Source organism: Dromiciops gliroides, chromosome 4 (assembly GCF_019393635.1).
Source record: "Dromiciops gliroides isolate mDroGli1 chromosome 4, mDroGli1.pri, whole genome shotgun sequence".
Lineage (NCBI taxonomy): Eukaryota > Metazoa > Chordata > Mammalia > Microbiotheria > Microbiotheriidae > Dromiciops > Dromiciops gliroides.
In genome coordinates this window covers 63,715,850-63,737,360 of record NC_057864.1, presented here as the reverse complement: position 1 = coordinate 63,737,360, position 21,511 = coordinate 63,715,850, and the positions used below count along the sequence as shown (strand labels likewise).

General features: G+C 35.6%; 1 protein-coding gene and 1 pseudogene across 8 annotated transcripts in view; both read right to left on the bottom strand.

The window, feature by feature from the left end:
* The window catches only part of DNM3 (dynamin 3), a 592,171-nt gene that overhangs the window by 406,177 nt on the left and 164,483 nt on the right, over positions 1-21,511 (bottom strand). For all 8 annotated transcript variants that reach the window (XR_006356236.1, XM_044000106.1, XM_044000101.1 and 5 more), the window contains exon 5: positions 318-416. Coding sequence is in view for 7 of the 8 variants with exons in the window: in XM_044000106.1 (XP_043856041.1) it covers positions 318-416 (99 nt within the window). In the remaining variant the exon portion in view is untranslated. The remainder of the gene's footprint in view (positions 1-317; positions 417-21,511) is intronic.
* LOC122753365 lies at positions 10,274-11,051 on the bottom strand (annotated as a pseudogene).

Here is a 21,511-nt window from a genome sequence, read left to right as displayed (position 1 = left end):
TTAAGTGACTTCATTATTATCATAAAGTCTGTACTAAAGCCATATACCCTCTATTCAATTCTCTTCCCTTCTTTTTCTTCCCTGTTCTCTTTGCTCAGACATTTAAAGTAAGACTTCTCCCTCTGGATCGTTGTTGAGATATTATCTGAATATATTTGTTCAACTGTGGTAAAGGCCAGATCCACATTCAATAAATGACCAAGATAATTAACTTTTTCAGCTGAAGAGACTGCATCACAATTGATACTACCATTAGCAGCTCAAACCATTTCTATTCCTTATATCATCAGGTAATGTTTGGGACATCATGGCATTACCCCTTCGAAGAGGAAGCAATTTGTTCTCTAGAATATCCCTTGCATCTGTTCCTTCATCCATAAGATCTAGTTTGGTGATGACTCCAATAGTTCTCAGACCTGCATGATAAACAAACAAACAACAATAACAAAAACCCAGTTTATAGGCTGATGAACATGTTGTACAGGAATGTCTCTCTCTAAACAAGCTTTGGTAGGTCAATCTTTCTAATAACAAGTTGAATACTTCCCTTTTCCCTAATTCCAGGATACATGCCTTCATTGTTCCTGGTTTTGCCTGTATAATTCTGACCCTTCTTTTTTTTCCATCTATATTCAAGTTTCTCACATTAATACTTTCCTTTGTCACCTTACAGCCTAATAAGAAAGCTTTGAATTCACATACCAATATTATTTTCCTCACTGGGGAAAAAAAAGGAAAATGAATTCTGTATCATCAAAATACCTTTTCTTTTACATATATCAATGTATGCCCACTTTACTTTTAGAATGAAAATTCTATAAGGGTAAGTGTTGTGTCTTTATATTTCTTCCTGAACTAAATATAAACATATCATCATTAAGCTGACTGAAAAATGACCTTTCATTAAAACAGATTACGCTGTTAGTGAACAGTTCATCAGAAAAGTGATGTGTTTAAAATATTTTGGATGCATTGGATTTTTTCATTACGTGGAATGTTTTGCCATTTACAAAGTTCCAGGGTACAAGTTCCTCAGAATTTGCCGTGCTAAATTTTATTTTATTTGAATTTTATTAAGTGTCTATCAGTTAAAAGGCACTATTAACAAAAAGAATGAGAAAAGTGCATTCTAACTGGTGGATACATGTACATAGATAAGTAAAAAGAAGATAATTTGAAAAGAGAGGCAAGACTGACAACTTTAGTGGGAGGAGGGAATGATCAAGAAGTGTCATCTGAACTGCAAATTGAGGACTCCAGCTGGAGATTTTCCTACACACTCCCCCTCCCCAACCCAGGATGATTAACACACACCTTAAACCTTGCTCCCAATGCTTATTTTTCCTTTTCCCCTTCCTTCTGGCTAGACACTGGCCTCCCTACATTAGACCTACTCCACCTTCTCAGTGGTGGTAGGTTAATCACCTCCATGCTTTAATGCTCTTTGAGCCAGACACCCTAATTTACCTTAAGAAGTCCTAGGTGAGACTTCTGGGTCACACAAACAAGAAGATGAAGGACTAAATATCTTCTCTAAACCCTACAACCTCTCAAACTTCTCCAAAATAGATATTATGTGCAATTGATGAAGCAATTTGAGTTGTCTCTGCAGTCTCAGAACCAAAAAGAAGGTATAACAAACAAAAACCCCTCCCTAACCTTCAATGCTATGGGCAGCAAGGTTACAGTGGCAGTAGAAGATGGAGAGGGAAGCATAACTTGAAAAAAACCATCAATATTAGAGATGAATAGATGAAAATATAAGCCAAACGTATAACATTAAATGTGAATGGATTAAATAATCCAATAAAATGAGAGTAATAAACTAGCTATAAAAGGGAAAAAAATCTACAATCTGTTGCTTACCAAAAACACATTCAAAAGACAAAGATATACACAAAATAAAACTGAGGTAATATTTAAAAAAAGACTATGCATCAAGTGATGCAAAAAAAAAGCAGGATTTGCAATCATACTATCTAACAAAGCAAAAACAAACATGTAAATTTTTTTAAAAGATAAACAAGGAAACTATTAAGCTGAAAGGAACTATAGACAACAAACCAATATCCATACTAAACTTAAACACTACAAATAAAGGAAACATTATCTGTGCTATGAGAAGATGAAGCTATCCACACAGTAATGACAGGAGGTTTCAATATCCCTCTCTCAGTTTGGGATAAGTCTAACAGAAAAATAAATAATAAAGACAATAAGGAACAGAACAACTTACTGGAGAAACTAAATTTAAAAGATTTGTGGCATTTTCTAAATAGGTTAGCAAAATATATATTTCTTAGTAGCACATAGATCTTTTAAAAATTTGACCATGTACCAGGGCAGAGAGATATTGTAAACAAGTGCAAAAAGGCAAATATAGTTAATATATGCTTTACAGACCAGATCCAAATGTACAGTTAACAGAGAAATCCTAAATAATGAATGGGTCAAAGAATAAATCATAGCAACAATTAATAATTATGTAAAAAAATTATAACAATGAAACAAGATACCAAAATTTCTGGGATGCTGCTAAAATAAAATTTTACTCAGGGGGAAAAATAATATTCTTACAAACATACGTTAACAAAATAGAAAAAGAGAGGATTCATGAACTAAATACGTGTCGTTTTGTTTTGTTTTGGTTTTGGTTTTTGGTTGGGCAATGAGGGTTAAGTGACCTGCCCAGGGTCACACAGCTTGTAAGTGTCAAGTGTCTGAGGCCAGATTTGAACTCAGGTCCTCCTGACTCCAGGGCTCCATCCACTGCACCACCTAGATGCCCCAAATATGTGTCTTTTAAAAATCAAAAAGCCAATACATAAACCTAAAATAAGCAAAATAGGAGTTATTCAAAATTAGAGAAGAAATAGGTAACATGGAAACAAAAAATCCCAGAAATTATTTTTTTTAAAAAGCTAAAAGTTAGTTTTTTGGAAAGACTAATAAAATCAAAAAACTATTAACTGATCTGATTCATAAAGAAAAATTAAATCAATATAATAATAAATGGGCAAGGTGAAATCCCAGCAAAGCCAGAATAAAGATAATTATCAGAAAATATTATTCATAGTTATATGCTAAAAAAGAAAACAAGAACCCAAAAGAAATAGAAGAATGCCTTCAAAAATATAAACTACCCAAACTCTCAGAAGACCAAAGAAAAATCTTAATTCAATCTAAGAAAAGGTAATAGCTCCAGCTATAAAGGAACTAACAACAACAACAACTCTTGATCCTCATGGACTCATGAGAATGCTTTCAAATGTTTAAAGAACAGTTAGTACCCATACTTCACAAATTATTCTAAAAAACTGAGAAAGACAGCTGTACAATGGTCCAAGATAGTTCCAAAGGACTCATGATGGAAAATGCTCTCCAAATCCAGAAAAAAAAAAATGAATCTGGATGCAGATGGAACCATACTATTTCTATTGTTTTATTGTTGCTGTTTTTCTTTTTTGAGCTTTTTACTTTCTGCTCTGATTCTTCTCACATGACATGACTAATGCAGAAATATGTTTAATGTGATTGTACATATATAACCTATATCAGATTACTTTCTGCCTTGGGGAGGGGAGGGAGGAGAGAAATGGAGAAAAATTTGAAACTAGAAATCTTATAAAAACAAAGGTTGAAAATTATCTCTAAATGTAACTGGAAAATAATAAAATATTTATATGGGAAAAAAAAGAAAAAAATGAGAAAGAAAAAACCCTACCAGAATTCTTTTAGGAGACAAATAAACCTAAACTAAGCAAAGAAAACACAGAAAGAAAACTACAGGACAATATCATTAATGAAAATTGACCCAAAAATGTTAAACAAAATCCTTACAAGACTACAGCAATATATCTGAGAAATCATTCATTATAACCAATTGGGACTTATAACAGGGATGCAAAGATAGTTCAACACAAGGAAAGCAATCAAGACAATTACTCATATTAAAAACCAAAATATCCAAAGTCAAATCATCATCTTAACAGATACAATAAAAAAGTCTTTGACAACCAATACTCTTTTATGATAAAAACCTTACAAAGTATAGGCGTAAATTGACATTTTAACATCGTAAAAAATTTCTACTAAAACCAAAAGCAAGCACCATATGCAATGGAGATATACTAGAACCTTTTCCAATAAATACAGGAGTTAGGCAAAGGATACTTACTTTCCCCACTATTATTTGATATAGTTCTTAAAATGCTAGCAACAGCAATAAAACAAGAGACACAAATTAAATACATAAAGATAGGTAAAAACGAAATAAAACTGTCCCTGTTTACTGATACGTTAGTTTACTTGAAAATTACTAAGGCATCAGCGAAGATACTAATTTAGACAATTAAGTGCTTCAGCAAAGTTGTAACCTACAAATAAATCCTCAAAAATCAATAAAATTTCTATATAATAATAAAACACAAGAAGCAATAACAAAAAGGGAAATCCCTTTCCACATAATTTAAAATGCATAAAGTAGCTGGGGAATGATCTACCAAGCCACACAAAGGACTTGTATAGATTTAATTACAAAGTGTTCCCTGAAGAAAAAACTTGAATAGATGGAAGAATATTCAGTGCTCATGATGAGGCCATGCCAATATAATAAAAGTGACAATACTACCAAAATTAATTTGTACTTTTAATGCTCTACCAATAGAATTACCAAGGATGGAACTTGATAAAATAATAATAAATTTTGTTTGAAAAAAACAAAAGATATTCAATAGCATGGGAAATGATGAAAGGCAGTAAGGATGAAGGCGGAATAATAGCACTTCCAGACCTTGGATTATATTATAAAGCAACAGTCATAAAAACCATCTGGTATTGGTTAAAAAATAAAGAGATAGATAAATGGAACAGAATAGACAAGGGAAAATTGGAAACCATAGAACTCAATAAGCCAGTGTTTGATAAAGTGGAAAATATAAATTACTTAGTTAAAAACTCCTTATTTAATTAAAAAAAGACCTTCTGGGAAAACTGGAAATCGGTCTGGCAGAAATTAGACTTACATCAATACCTTATTCCATAATGCACAATACATTCTAAATGAACACGTAACCTTAATATTAAAGATATTTTTTAAAAACTAGAAGAGAAACAGATCATATACTTCTAACAGCTATGAATAGGAAATGTTCGCTTAACCAAACAGAAGAGCCAGAAATGGAGACAGAGACAGAGACAGAGAGGGAGGGGGAGGGGGAGAGGGAGAGAGAGGAAAATATAAAAGATAAAATGATAACTTCAATTACTTAAAACTGAAAAGCTTCTGCTCAACTAGGTTAAGAAGGGAAGTGGTCAAATGGAGGGAAAATATCTGCATATCAAATTTTTCAGACAAGGGTTTGGTATTCAAGATATATAAACAATTAGAGTGTGTGTGTATCTGTGTTCATGTGTGTGTTTGTGTGCATGCCCTCACATACATACGTATGTTTATCTTATATCCATTCTCCAACAGATAAGTGATCAAAGGATATAAACACATTTATCAAAAGAAGAAATGCAATGCAGCAGCATTAAAAAATGCTCAACCACAAATAAGAAAAATGCAAATCAAAACAACCCTGAGGTTTCATCTCACACCCTACAAATTAGCAAAAAAAAAAAAAAAATCCCCAAAATGTCAATATTCAATGTTAAAGGGGCTTCAGAATGATAAGAACACGAATACAATGTTGGTGCTATGAAATGGTACAACCATTTGGAAAGCATTTTGGAATTATGCAAATAAAGAATCTAAAAGGTTCATACCCTTTGAACCAGAGAGGCATTACTGGGCTTATATCCCAAGGGAACTACTGATAAGAAAAAAAACATCCCCATACACTATGAAATATTTATAGCAGCATGTTTTGTGATAGCTAAGGATTGGAAACAAGTAGATACCCATCAACTGGAGAATAGGTAAACAAATAAATTGTGATACACGGATGTAATGGAATATCACTGTGTTAATGCATACAGAAAAGTATAGAAAGATCTATGTGAACTTATGTAAAATGAGCAGAGCTAAGAAAATAACATTTGTAAAAGGAAAGAACTACACACCCCCAAATCAAAAGTAAATGTAATAAAATTATAAAGATCAAATGGGGGTTGAATGAAGAGATATGATAGGGCATCCCCAACCCAACACTTCGTGGAGGTATGAGGTACACAGGAGTTATACAGTGCACACATTTTCTGTCTTTTAAAATGTATTGATTGGTTTTGTTGATTTTTTTTCCTCTCTAAATACACGATTTTTTTATATGAGATGGGTCTCTAGGAGGAGGTGGAGAGGATGGAATATTTGGAATAACTATGATGATAGTAGTTGGAAGCAGTGTGGTGTGTAAAGAGGTGACCTATCTGGATGCCAGAAGACCCAGGTAATAAATAGCCCTGCCTCTCCAACTTGCCAGAAGGATTGGCCTAGGCAGGCACTTATAGCTCTGAACATCAGAGTTTTATATGGGAAGTTAGAATATCTGTTGGGCCTATTGTATGTGATCATAGGATCAAGATTTAGAGCTATAAGGGAACTTGGATGTCCCCTTAGATATCCACACGAAAGAGGCCAAGGGACTTGTCCCAAATCACACCAACGGGAAGTAGCGGCTACGGGATTTGAACCCTAACCCTCTGGCACTCAGGTCAGCATGTTTCCACTACATCACACTGTCTCGATTGCAAAGTTCAAATAAAATAAATAATTTATCAACTCTAATTTAAGAAAAAAAGAACTCCTAGAATTTACTATCCAATAGGACCTTTTCATCCACTCTTCAAGTGAACTTTCCTGTATATTTTGTCTCCCAAATCAACTCTAAAACTCACCCCCGCTGAATGTCCTCCTTCTGTTCCTCCTTCCTTCCTATGGGAGATGATGGAGGGAGCACATGGCAGATCTCCTCCCACATCTTCCACCATTTAAGGAGGGTGTCCATGGCATTCACCTCATCATTTCCCACCCAGCTGCTCTCCTGGGATTCATGATCTCTAGAGACTCATCATTCTGCAGGACGAAATCAACTCTCTAACTGGTGCCTCCTCAGATCCCTTCCTCCCAAGCTGCTGGACTTCATCATCTCCCCCGTGGCTCTCCTGCCCTGATTCTTTTTTGGCTTCTTTTCATATGCTTTCTTCCCCCATTAGACTGTGAGCTCTTTGAGGACAGAGATTGTTTTATGATTTTTTCCCCTGTATGCTTAGCACAGTGCCTGGCACACAGGCACTTAATACATGATTATTGACTCCAAGTCCCAATTAGAGTTGGAACCCTTTAAAGCAAGCACTGTCTTCTGTTTCTACGTGTATCCACAGCCTTCAGTGCTTTATCACATAGTAAACTATTAATAAATGCTCATTCATTGTTCATTCCAAGATGTGGAGAGTGCATTGCAAGCACCAAGAATTAACAATTTGTTGTGGATGAGCAGCAGAGGGTCCTACACTAGGCATTACAGGAAGAGAGATCCACATATAAAAGCGGAGGGGAACATGCTTAGCTGAAGTGGTAGAGAGCACTTAAATCCTCTCAGGTCCCTCCTTACAGAATAATAGGTTCTTGGAAGATTGTCCTGAATGCCCATCTAACATGTGATATAGACATTGAATTGACAATGGGTTTTGAGTTGTAGCCGTGTATCATACTCTTATCTGGGAACTCAAGAACTGTCAATGCAAGTGCAGAGTAGGAGAGGGAAAGAGCAGAGATCGAAAGCACATGCAGACTGTAGAGAAGATCCTGATTTTTTTTTTCTGATGAGCAACCTTATTTTCTCAAATACTACTAATAAATTTTCTTGGGTCAGGAGCATATGAATGACTACTAATTGTAACATAAGGTTCATAGAAGCATCAGATAGTGGCATATATTTCTCAAATAGCTTTTGTACTATCTAAGCATAAGACAAGCAAGCAACAGGAATATTTAGACATCAATATACAGACTCATTTGAATGACTAACAGAGGTTGTACTCTCTATGGTTATCTTCTTTCCTGACTTACTTTCCAACTATGTGTTTTATTCAAAAGCAAGATAGTCTTCCTGCTTGAGAAAAAAATGAAAACGCTTGATTAAATATTCCCTATAGGGGCAGCTAGGTGGCACAGTGGATAAAACACCAGCCCTGGATTCAGGAGGACCTGAGTTCAAATTTGGCCTCATACACTTGACACTCACTAGCTGTGTGACCCTGGGCAAGCCAACCCTCATTGCTGTACAAAAAAAGTATTCCCTCTACTTGGTTGACAAAAAGGAGGAGTTTCTAGGCAAAGTAGAAGAAATAATTCATAAAGGCAGTGGCAGCAGTCAGGGGGTGAGATTAGGAGGAATGTGTGTAGGAACTAGGTATCAAAAACAGTATCAGCAAACTGATGGACAGAAAAATATGACACAGAGAGTAGGAATGAATTAAAAGGCATTTATTAGGGGATTACTAGAAGAAACTATAAAACCACTGAAGCTATACAACATGTATGAGTGACTTCCCTTACCGTATAAAGCCAGACCTTCAGAAGAAGAAGCACCCAGTGTTAAAGACCATGACTTTGAAAGAGAATAGAGATTATGAGAAGTGAATTGCTGCTGTAGGAAGACAAGATTTAGTTTTCTGGATTAAAATAACAGAGTGATAAGATCATAAAAAATGGATAGAAGGGATCTCTTAAAAACTAAAAAGAGTATGTATGGCAGATTTTCAGACCTTATCAAGAGAGTTTTAAACTAACATTTTAGAGGGAGGGAGTTTGAAATGACTATATATTATATTTAACATAAAATTGGATACTATGAAAGAAAATGGGTATGACATTTAAAAGATAGGAAGTTCACTAGTTCACAGAACAAAACAATAGAAGAAAGAAGCAGAAATAACATTTAGGGGCACACACATCCACATATCAATGCATGGCAACGCATAAAATAGACTTACATTCCATACAATATATGATCTCATAAATATCACTGAGACTTTGATGGGATATATTTACAACTAGAATAGTAAAGAAGGAGTATATCTTGGTTTAAAAGAAACTGGTCTACAGGAAGGGTTGGACGAGTTAGACTTCATATCCATAAAATGAGAAGGGAAATAGGGAGAGGTATGTAGGTGAGGACAGAAGTAATATACACTGCTGAGCGGAATGGAGAATAAAAAATCATTTTCTACACAGATCACAACATTCTGAGAATTGTTATAGTAGAGATGGAATACCATAACTATTTGCTAGACATCTGCTAAAAGTTTCAATCTGTTGAAAGCAGAGCAATTTATAACTTCTTGCCTTGCTGACAAATTAATTCCTCAGAAAATAGAGGAAGCATCAAGAGGCAACTACTACTGTGAACTTAATTCTGATGTTTGAAGGAAAATCTAGTGGGTAGAGTGGGAATGGTAAACACCTTGGGTTAAAGTGACTATGTCATCTTTGAATTCATAATAGCCAAGTAAGGCAGTACTGGATAAAGTGATATATATGCCTTTACTCAGAAAAAAATAATTTGGGCAGCTAGGTGGCACAGTGGATAGAGCACCGGCCCTGGATTCAGGAGGACCTGAGTTCAAATTTGGCCTCAGACACTTGACACTTACTAGCTGTGTGACCCTGGGCAAGTCACTTAACCCCCATTGCCCTGCAAAAAAGAAAAGAGAAAAGAGAAAAAAAAATTCATGATTGGTATGAGTTGATGGGAACATGCTTAAAATGGGATGGGACACTCTCCAAAATAAAATTCTGTCAAAAATCATCTGATGACTAAGAAAAGGAAGAAAACACCAATATTATTATAGATGAATCTGTTTGATAATCCTGAACATTAAAGGCACACAAACTGAAATGTAAATTGGGGTACAAAATATGGATAAATACAAAAAATAGCATTGTAAAATTAATTTCAAAAAGGACAGAAGCTAGAATAAATTAAGGCTTGTAAAAAATACCTAAGATTAAAAAAGGTACTTTTTTAATGGAATGGTTTCACTAAATAAGAATAAAAAAAGGAAAGATCCATTGTTTGTTGCAAATGATATGACTATGTAAAAAAAAAAGTATCCACTTTCTCTTCTTCCATCTTATCTGTCAAAACTACTGACATCTAGCAATACTTCTAAACATTTATCATGGTAGTAAGAAGAAAACTAAATGAGAAAAATAAATCAGTCACTAAATAGAATTAGACACAGTTGTTTCACATACACTAAAGTCTTTTACAAAATAATCATCTCAGATCAATAGATCACTTTCCACCCAGTGACATCATCCTGCAAACTAGGTTGCTGTAGCATCTACATTTGTTTCTCCATGTCCTCCTTTATATAGCTGGTAATTGTTTTGGTAATTACCACCCACTCAGGATGCTTTGTCATATGTGCTTTGCTGATCTTGGCTATGACCCCTATTCCTACCTTATCCAGTCCTACCAGCTGCAATGCTCCTCCCTCCTTTTTGTTGTTGTCTGTAAACCTCTTCCACTTGGACAACTTTGATTTCACACTTCCCAAAATCAATCTGATGATATCAGTTTTCTAATAGCTTCTTTATTGGTTCTTCATCTGTATATGATAAAATAGAATCTTCTTCTTTTATTAGCTATTGTGTCTATAGGAAGTTTGATATCCTCAATTTTTCCAAATGCTGCAAAATATTCTTTGATTTGCTCTTCAGATGTATCAGTCCACCCACAAATACTTTGGCGGGGGGGGGGGGCACTCCTTTCTTTTTAAAGCGTTAGCCCTTTGTGAGTCTATATCAACTTGCCGTTGAGGGTATGTTCTTTAAATTTCAGGACCAAATCATCACAGGCTGCAATATCATTTGAGAGCATAAATCTTAAGACCCGTTATTTTCCAATGACTAGAACTGATTTAATTGTGCGATCTATAAGCTTTTCTAAATGAGAGAGGTATTCAGTTAGATCTTTCTTGTTCATATCCCAGTTTAACCCTCCAAAAAACATTTTACCATCATCCTTCTGGTTCTTGCTCAGGAGAATTTTGGAACCCTCAGCAAATTCCTTCATGTTGCTGTATTCTTTCATGTCCACCATGGTAGTAGGTGGTAGGCTGGGGACAGGTGGCATGGAGAGAAGTCACAACAGCAGCACATTGTATCCAGTCAGATTTAAAATCATGATAGAAGAGACAAACTTCCAAAAAGAATAATCTGTACTCACTGTGCTTCTTCACCATCCACTCTAACCCCTTACAAACTGTTTTTCATCCCTAACACTTAACAAAAAAACCTCAAGACTTGCTCCTCTCTTTGCTTCCATTACATTTCAGTCATATCTATCTCTTCCTACTTGTCTGTTTCTTTTCCTGGCCATTCATCCTCCTTCCTGATGCCTAAAATTGTGTATCCCCCAAGGTTCAGTCCTTGGCTTTCTTCTGCTTTCTCAATATTTTCCTTTCATTATTTCATCTTCCATAGATAGATAATTGAAGAACTATTACTTTTATGCAGATATCCCCCAAAGTTCTTTTTTTTTTTTTTTTTTGGTGAGGCAATTGGGGTTAAGTGACTTGTCCAGGGTCACACAGCTAGTAAGTGTTAAGTGTCTGAGGCCAGATTTGAACTCAGGTCCTCCTGAATCCAGGGCCAGTGCTCTATCCACTGTGCCATCTAGCTGCCCCTCCCCCAAAGTTCTTTAACTGGGTCATCTTTTCCCTTCATACTATTTCACTTGGTAATCTCATCAGCTCCCATGGCTTCAATTATTTTCTTTAGGCAGATAACTAAGATTCTGTCTATCCCCTAACCTCTCTCCTGGCCTCCAGTCCCAAATCTCCAACTGCCTATTAGGCATCTCATACTGGGTGTCTTGTAAACATCTTAGGCTCAACTGTCTAAATTTGAACTCATTTCCACCCCCTCCAAAAAAACCCCTCTTTTCTTCTTCTTCTTCTTCTGCAAGAAGAAATGGCAAGAGATACCCCATTTAAAGTAACTCTAGACAGTATAAAATACCTGGGAATATAACTATATAAACAAAATTATAAAAAATGTTTTATACAAATAAAATCAGATTTAAATAATTGGAGAAATATTAGTTGTTCATGGGTAGGCAGGGCCAATATAATAAAAATTACAATTTTACCTAATTTATATATTCAATGATAATCCCAATTAAATTACAAAAAAAAATATTTGACTGAATTAGAAAAATAACAACATAGAAAAACAAAAACTATAGGTTTTCATTCCAAGAGCATATCATTTTGGCCACTCAGAATTCTTTATTAATTTAGTTTTCCCTGCATGGGTAGGTATACTAAATTCTTTTGAATGATGTTGGATGTCATTTAGGAATCTTAGCATGTCCTTGGATAGTGAACAATTGGCAAAATAATTTTCAAGCAGAAGAATCTAGCAGACTTTACCATCTACAGCAAATTCTCACACTAGGATCCTATACCATAATTTTTCCATGACATCAGCAAATATTTTAGTGAGCATAGTTCTTATTTCATGCTTTATGGGATACTAATGATCAGTGGTGTATCAAACAAGATTATCTGTTATATATTTCAAGAGATCTTAAAATCTGTCAAAATTTTAAGACAAATTTTTCATGGAAGTCACCTTTTTGGTAGAGAGCTTTGAGAGAAATAATTTTTACTAACCAATTAGTAATATAGGAAAATCCAGGGATTTCCCCACCTATTTCCTCATTTGGAAACTAGGTCAAAGCAGCCTCTGAAGGATAGGGTTGATGATGATATTGGATTAACAGTTTCCTCAATCTTGAGCAAGACCCCACTCAACTAGGAAAGCTTAAATTTTGATTAAAGGGTAAAGAGAATCTAACCTAGGTAAATTCTGGCCAATTGTTCAACTATATAAGTGGCTTAGGTAGAGGTAAATCCCTTTGTCTAGATTGAAGGGGCACCACACACACCCCTGTGGAGATGAGTTTCTTTGTCCAAGAGTGACATGATCAGTCACATTCTCCTGTCCCTGTATTAGAAAAAGCCCGCCTATCATTATAATATTCTCTCATTAACCAATCAGAGTTGATTTCTATCTGTCAGGCTCACCCACTCTCATAAGGGTATTTAAATATTGAATGTTAGGGACAGGAGGGGACCTTTGGTTTATGAGAGAAAGCCACTAACCTTGATAAATTAATTATTTGCTAGCCATAATTAATAAAGTGATTATTTATTACCAAGAAATTATATCTCTTGGACACTTCATTCATCACAAATGCTTTTTTGTAGTCAATATACAATAAGCACAGTGGGATCTTGTATTCTGTGTCCTGTCAGTTGTGTGATAGGAATGATGTGGTCTATTATGGAACATCACTTTACAAAACCCATCTGGGTCCTTTCTAATACCCTTATTCAAGATAATCTTGATGTATATGTAGATTTTTGACATAAGATCTTCACATATATGGTAAAGTACACATATGGATAGATTGTTGTTGGTGTTCTCAATTCTTTTTTTAAGATAAAGTATGACATTTTTTCTTTACCTTTTAAAAAATTTTCACATATTTCAAAAGTTTATCAACCAATATTTTCAAAACTGTGTTTTGTTAAGCATAGACATCCATCTACATTTAGTCTAGTCTAGTTCCATTTCTAACCTTTTTTTTTTTCTTCAGTGACATTTTCACTTTTTTTGGACACCACATCTGGATCTATAAGGTTAGAATACAAGTGTAGTGACTCCAAAATACTTGAACCTGAAAAGTATGTGTTTAAAAAAAAGTTGCAAATCTTTTCCAAACTTAATTTATTGTTTTCCTTCTTGTTTCATCAATAAATGCTTGTGAGATTACTGTTTAACTGAATCTCTCACCAAACTTCCTTTAAACATTTTCACCACACTACTATTTCTCATTGTTCTGCAAAGCAATACTATTCCTAATCTTCCACTATCCTTCTACCTAAGATTTTACAATGCAATTATATTCTCAATGAGTTTTTCAATGGGTGCCAGACCTTTCCACTTGTCAAGTAAATCAACTATTTGCTGACTAATGTGGTTTTAGACTCCTTGATCTTATTATGGAAAAATATTTGTATAGCTTAAACATATATAAAACAGTTGGAATCAGAGTCAATGTTGTTTCCTCCACATACTACACAATTTGAGGCATCAATAACTAATTTTAAAAGGTTAGGTTGGAGTTGTTTTAATTACATATTACAGATTTTTCTCATTTTTCTTCTAGCTTAATGTTAATTTTGACCTTTGCTCTAACCCATCAGTTGTCTGATTGTTCATAGAAGTGCATTCAGGAATGATAACCATATCAAAATGAGTCATTTCCTGCCTATTAAAACATAATCAATTTTTATGACTTTTTTTTGTACTTGACATACTCATATATTCTTTTCTCAAGGAAAATATCCATAATGTATGAAGATTATATGTCACCTTTGGTTATTCCTCTATCCTGATCCATAATTACCAATACATTTTTGCCTTTTATCTATGCCAACTTCTGCATCGAATTCACCAAGTATGAAAGTATATACCGAGAATTCTTAATCAAATAAGGACTTGATTTCTTTATTAAAAACCAAAGTAGGAGTTCTGAGGGCAGAGCCAAGATGGTGGAGAGAAGCTAGGAACTTGCTTGAGCTTTCCCATATTTCCCTCAAAAACAACATTAAATCAAGCCTCTAAACAGAATTTGGAACTACAGAAGCTACAAAAAGAGAGACACAATCCTACTACTTGAGATAATTTAGAAGACTTCAGGAAAGGTCTGTCTCACTTGGGTGAGAGGACAGCTCAGCATTACTCGTCTCAGCTGGCAGCTCACCTCAGCAAAGCTCAGCTCAGTGGGCAGCTTGACACTGCTGCAACTTGACACACCTGAGAGTGGGGCAGTTGAGAGCAGTAAGAAGCTTGCAACAGTGACCCCTGTGCTCCGGGAGCAGACTTCAACTTTATAAGTTTAAAAATAGCCTACAACATAAGCAAGAAACAAAAAAGGACCCTTGCCATTGACAACTTCAATGGTGAAAGGGAAGACCAAAACTCAAATGCAGATGAGTTGGTCAAAATGCCCACAAGTGAAGACTCAAGAGGGAAGATGATGTCGTCTCAGGACCAAAAAAGCCTCCTTTGAAGAGCTCAAAAAGGTTTTTAAAAACCAAATAAGAGAGGTAGAAGGAAAAATGGGAAAAGAAATGAGAGAAATGAAAGTTGCACTGCAAAAAGAAGCACAAAAATCGACTGAGGAAAACAATTCCTTAAAAAATACAATTGGCCAAGTGAGAGGAAAAAAAATGGCCAAATGCAAAAAGAACTTCAAAGGCTTATTGAGGAAAATAAGGCCTTAAAAAGTGAAATTGAGCAGATGGAAGCTGATTCCATGAGACACCAAGAATCTGCCAAGCAGAATAAAAAAACTGAAAAAAAAATAGAAGAAAATGTGAAATACCTCATTGGAAAAAAACTGACCTGGAAAATAGATCCAGGAGAGATAGTCTGAGAATTATTGGACTACCTGAAAGTCATGATCAAGAAAAGAGTCTAGACACTATATTCCAGGAAATTATCAAGGAGAACTGCCCTGAAATTTTAGAATCAGAGGAAATAATCATCATTGAAAGAATCCACTGATCACCTCCTGGAAGAGACCCCAAAAGGAATACTTCAAGGAATATTGTAGCCAAACTCCAAAATTATCAGGTGAAGGAGAAAATACTCCAAGCAGCCAGAAAGAAACCATTTAAATATCATGGAGCCACAGTCAGGATTGCACAGGACCTGGCAGCTTCAACATTAAAGGATCGCAGGGCTTAGAATATGATATTCAGGAAAGCAAAGGAGCTTGGATTACAACCCATGATCAACTACCCAGCAAAACTGATCATTCTCTTTCAGAGGAAAAGATGGACATTCAATGAATTAGGGGACTTCCAAGGCTTCCTGAGAAAAAACCAGCACTGAACAGAAAATGTGATCTCCAAATACAAGACTCTAGAGAAATATAAAGAGGTAAACAAGGGGGAGAAAAGGGTTGTTCAATGATGTTAAACTGCTTGAGTCCATATGATGGAGGATAATGCTTTTAACTCAAGATCTGTATCTCAGTAAAGGTATTGTTATTAAATCAACTTTGATGTGATGATATAAAGAAACTTAAGGAACAGAATAAAAGAAGACTAGTGGGAAGAGAAGAAAGGGGAGGTGGAATGGGGTTAATTAAATCATATGAAGAGGCACAAAAAGAACCCATTACAATAGAGGGAAAGAAGGGAGGGGTGGGCATTGTTGCAACCTTACTCTCATCAGATTTGGTTCAGGGAGGGAATAAAATACATTCCTATTTGTATAAAGAAACTTAGCTTACTCTTTGAGGAAATAAAAAGGGAAGGGGGAAAAGAGTGGTATTGACAGAAGGGAGGGCACAAGTGGGGGAAAAAGGGGCAAGAAAAAGAAGGGCAGCTGATAAAAGGGAGGGCAGATTGAGGGAGGCAGTGGTCAGAAGACAAACACTGGTCAAGTGGAATAGGGTGAAAGAAGGGAGTACAAACAAAGGAAAAAAGAAGGAGGAAAATAAACAGTTAATAATTTTAACTGTGAATGAGAATGGGATGAACTCTCCCATAAAACAGAAGCAAATAGCAGAGTGGATTAAAAATCAGAATCCTACAATATGTTGTTTACAAGAAACACATTTGAAGCAGGGCGATACACACAGAATAAAGGTAAAAGGTTGGAGCAAAATATATTATGCTTCAGCTAACATTAAAAAAGCAGGGGTAGCAATTCATATCTCAGATAAAGCAAAAGCAAAAATAGATCTAATTAAAAGAGATAAAGAAGTAAACTACATCTTGCTAAAAGGTACTATAGTATTGATATTACTTCATTATCTAAACATGTATGCGCCAAGTGGTATAGCATCCAAATTCTTAGTGGAGAAGTTAAATGAGTTATGAGAAGAAATAGACAACAAAACTATACTAGCGAGGATCTGAATCTTCCCCTCTCAGAATTAGACAAATCTAACTGCAAAATAAATAAGAAAGAAGTTAAAGAGGTGAATAGAATATTAGAAAATTTAGATATGATAGACATTTGGAGAAAACTGAATGGGGATAGAAAGGAATACACCTTCTCAGCAGTACATGGCACATACTCAAAAATTGACCATGTATTAGGGCACAAAAACCTCATAGTCAAATGTAGAAAGGTAGAAATAGTAAATGCATCCTTCTCAGATCATGATGCAATGAAATTACATGTAATAAAGAGCTATGGAAAGGTAGATTGAAAATTAATTGGAAACTAAACAATCTCATCCTAAAGAATGAGTGGGTCAAACAACAAATCATAGAAACAATCAATATATATAAAGTGGCAGTCATCAAAACTATGTTATACTGACTAAGAAATAGAGTGGTGGGGGGGCGGAGCCAAGATGGCGGAGAGGAAGCAGCAAGCTGCCTGAGCTCTCCTTCTGTTCCCTCAAAACGAACATTAAATCAAGCCTCTGGACAGATTCTGAAACTACAGAACCTGCAAAGAGACAGAGAGACACAGTCCTCCAACCAGAGATAATTTAGAAGACTTCAGGAAAAGGTCAGTCTGACTCGGGCAAAAGGGAGGCCCAGCGCAGGGCAGCAACCCAGCGCCGAGGGGGTCGGGGCAAGTCAGCAGGAGCTGCGGGCCACAGCCGAACAACTGAGGCTCCCGGAACCTGGTTCAAAAATCTGGTGGCCAAGAAGGACAGTGGAAAAACTTACCTGCACCGGCCGAGAGGGCCACGAACGGCGGGATCAGACGCTGGGGTCTGGCGCCTGACTGGCCGAGCACAATCATACAGGAAGTGCAGGGCGGGGCATCTCCACACACCATAAAGGCCTCAGAGTAAAAGCCCGGACACACAGCACCTATACACCTGCACAAGAAGCCCAAAACAGGGACCCTGGTGCCCCCAGAGCAGACCTCAACTTAAAGAATAAATAAATAAGCTGCAATAATGAGTAAGAAGCAAAAAAGAGCCCTCTCCATTAAGAGCTTCTGTATCAATAGGGAAGAAGCCAACACAAACTCAGATGAGGACAATAGCCTCAAATTGTCTACATCTGAAGCCTCACAAGGGAAGGTGAATTGGTCACAAGAACAAAAAGCCTTCCTGGAAGAGCTCAAAAAGGATTTTAAAAATCAATTGCAAGAGGTAGAAGAAAAAATGGGGAGAGAAATGAAAGCAAAACAAAAAAAACTATGAAAAAAGAATCAGCAGCTTGGAAAAGGAAGCTGAAGAAAACAAAGCCTTAAAAAATTCATTTGGCCAAATGGAAAAAAAGCTGCATAATCTCACTGAAGAAAACAATACCTTAAAAAATTCACTTAGCCAAATGGAAAAAAGGGTGCATAATCTCACTGAAGAAAACAGTACCTTAAAAAATTCACTTAGCCAAATGGAAAAAAAGGTGCATAATCTCACTGAAGAAAACAATGCCTTAAAAATTAAAGTGGGACAGTTGGAAGATAAGGAATCCACGAGACACCAAGAATCAGTCAAGCAGAATAAAAAAAATGAAAAAATAGAAGAAAATGTGAAATACCTCATTGGAAAGACAACTGATCTGGAAAACAGATCAAGGAGAGACAATTTGAGAATCATTGGACTGCCTGAAAGCCATGACCAGAAAAAGAATCTAGATACCATATTCCAGGAAATTATTAAGAACTGCCCTGATATCATAGAATCAGAGGATAAAATCATCATTGAAAGAATCCATCGATCACCTCCTGAAAGAGACCCCAAAAGGAAAACTCCAAGGAATATTGTAGCCAAATTCCAGAATTATCAGGTGAAGGAGAAAATACTCCAAGCAGCCAGAAAGAAGCAATTTAAATATCATGGAGCCACAGTCAGGATTGCTCAGGACCTGGCAGCTTCAACATTAAAGGACCGCAAGGCTTGGAATATGATATTCCAGAAGGCAAAGGAGTTTGGATTGCAGCCGAGAATCTATTACCCAGCAAAAATGTGCATTTTCTTTCAGGGGAAAAGATGGACATTTAATGACATTGGGGACTTTCAATCTTTCCTGGTGAAAAGACCAGAACTGAATAGAAAATTTGATCTCAACATACAAGACTCAAGAGAAGTTTAAAAAGGTAAACAGAGGGGAAAAAAAAAGTTACCCTATTAGGTTAAACTGTTTATATCCCTACACAGGAAGATAATACTCATAACTCTTAAGAACTGTAAATGTATTTGGTCAGAGAGAAGGACTTTATATAGAGGGTATAAATATAAATTGTCTTTGATGTGATGATACAAAAGAATTAAGGGGATAAAAAGGGAGTCTATGGGGAGGAGAGGAAAGGGGAGGTGGAATGGGAGGAATTATATCATATGAAGAGGTGGAAAAAAACCTATTATAATAGAGGGAAAGAAAGGAGGGGGGAACATGGTTTCAACCCTATTCTCATTAGATTTGACTCAAAGAGGGAATAACATATACGTTCATTGGGATAAAGAAACTTAACTCATTCTTTAGGGAAACAAAAGGGGAAGGGAAAGGGGGGGACTGATAGAAGGGAGGACAAAAGCAAGGGAGAAAAGGGTAAAGAAAAGAGAGGGGGGGTGATAAAAAGGGAGGGCAGATTGGGGGAGGCAGGGGTAAGAAGTAAAACGTCGGTGAGGAGGAATAGGGTGAAAGAAGGGGGGAAAAGTACAAAGGGGGTAAATAGAATGGAGGGGAATAGACAGTCAGTAATAATAACTGTGAATGTGAATGGGATGAACTCTGCTATAAAACAGAAGCGAATTGCAGAGTGGATTAAAAACCAGAACCCTACAATATGCTGTTTACAAGAAACACATTTGAAGCAGAGAGATACACACAGAGTAAAGGTAAAAGGCTGGAGCAGAATATATTACACCTCAGCGAAAGTAAAAAAGGCAGGGGTAGCAATCCTTATCTCAGACAAAGTGCAGGCAAAAATAGATCTCATTAAAAGAGATAAGGAAGGGAAATTACATCTTACTTAAAGGTACTATAGATAATGAAGTAATATCAATATTGAATATGTATGCGCCAAGTGGTATAGCATCCAAGTTCTTAGAGGAGAAGTTAAATGAGTTACAAGAGGAATTAGATAGTAATACTATACTAGTGGGGGATCTGAATCTCCCCCTCTCAGAATTAGATAAATCTAGCCAAAAAATAAATAAGAAAGAAGTGAAAGAGGTGAATAGATTACTAGAAAAGTTAGACATGATAGATGTCTGGAGAAAATTGAATGGGGACAGAAAGGAATATACCTTTTTCTCAGCAGTACATGGCACATTTTCAAAAATTGACCATGTATTAGGGCACAAAAACATCATAGTCAAATGTAGAAAGGCAGAAATAGTAAATGCATCCTTCTCAGATCATGATGCAATAAAAATTACATGTAAGAAAGAGCCAGGGAAAAGTAGAATGAAAATCAATTGGAAACTAAATAATTTCATTCTAAAGAATGAATGGGCCAAACAAGAAATCATAGAAACAATCAATAACTTTATCCAAGAGAATGACAATAATGAGACAACATACCAAAATCTATGGGATGTAGCCAAAGCAGTGCTTAGGGGAAAATTTATAGCTCTAAATGCTTACATGAATAAGAAAGAGAAAGAGGAGATTAATGAATTGGGCATGCAACTTAAAAAGCTAGAAAAAGAACAAATTAGAAGTCCCCAATTAGACACTAAATTAGAGATCCTGAAAATTAAAGGAGAAATCAATAAGATTGAATGCAAAAAAAACTATAGAATTAATCAATAAAACTAAGAGCTGGTTTTATGAAAAAAACAATAAAATAGATAAAATATTGGTTAATTTGATTAAAAAAAAGAAAGAAGAAAACCAAATTACCAGTATCAAAAATGAAAAGGGTGATGTTACCACCAATGAAGTGGAAATTAAAGCAATAATTAGGAAATATTTTGCCCAACTGTATGCCAATAAATTTGACAATCTAAATGAAATGGATGAATATTTACAAAAATACAAACTGCCCAGGTTAACTGAAGAGGAAATAAAATCCTTAAATAAACCCATATTAGAAAAAGAAATTGAACAAGCTATTAATGAACTCCCTAAGAAAAAATCCCCAGGGCCAGATGGGTTTACAGGTGAATTTTACCAAACATTTAAAGAACAATTAATTCCAATATTATACAAATTATTTGGAAAAATAGGTGAAGAAGGAGTTCTACCAAATTCGTTTTATGACACAAATATGGTGGTGATACCAAAACCAGGCAAAGCAAAAACAGAGAAAGAAAATTATAGACCAATTTCCCTAATGAATATTGATGCTAAAATCCTAAATAAGATATTAGCAAGGAGATTACAGCAAGTGATCACCAGGATAATACACTATGACCAGGTGGGATTTATACCAGGAATGCAGGGCTGGTTCAACATTAGGAAAACTATTAACATAATCAACCACATCAATAAGAAAACCAACCAAAATCATATGATTATCTCAATAGATGCAGAGAAAGCTTTTGACAAAGTA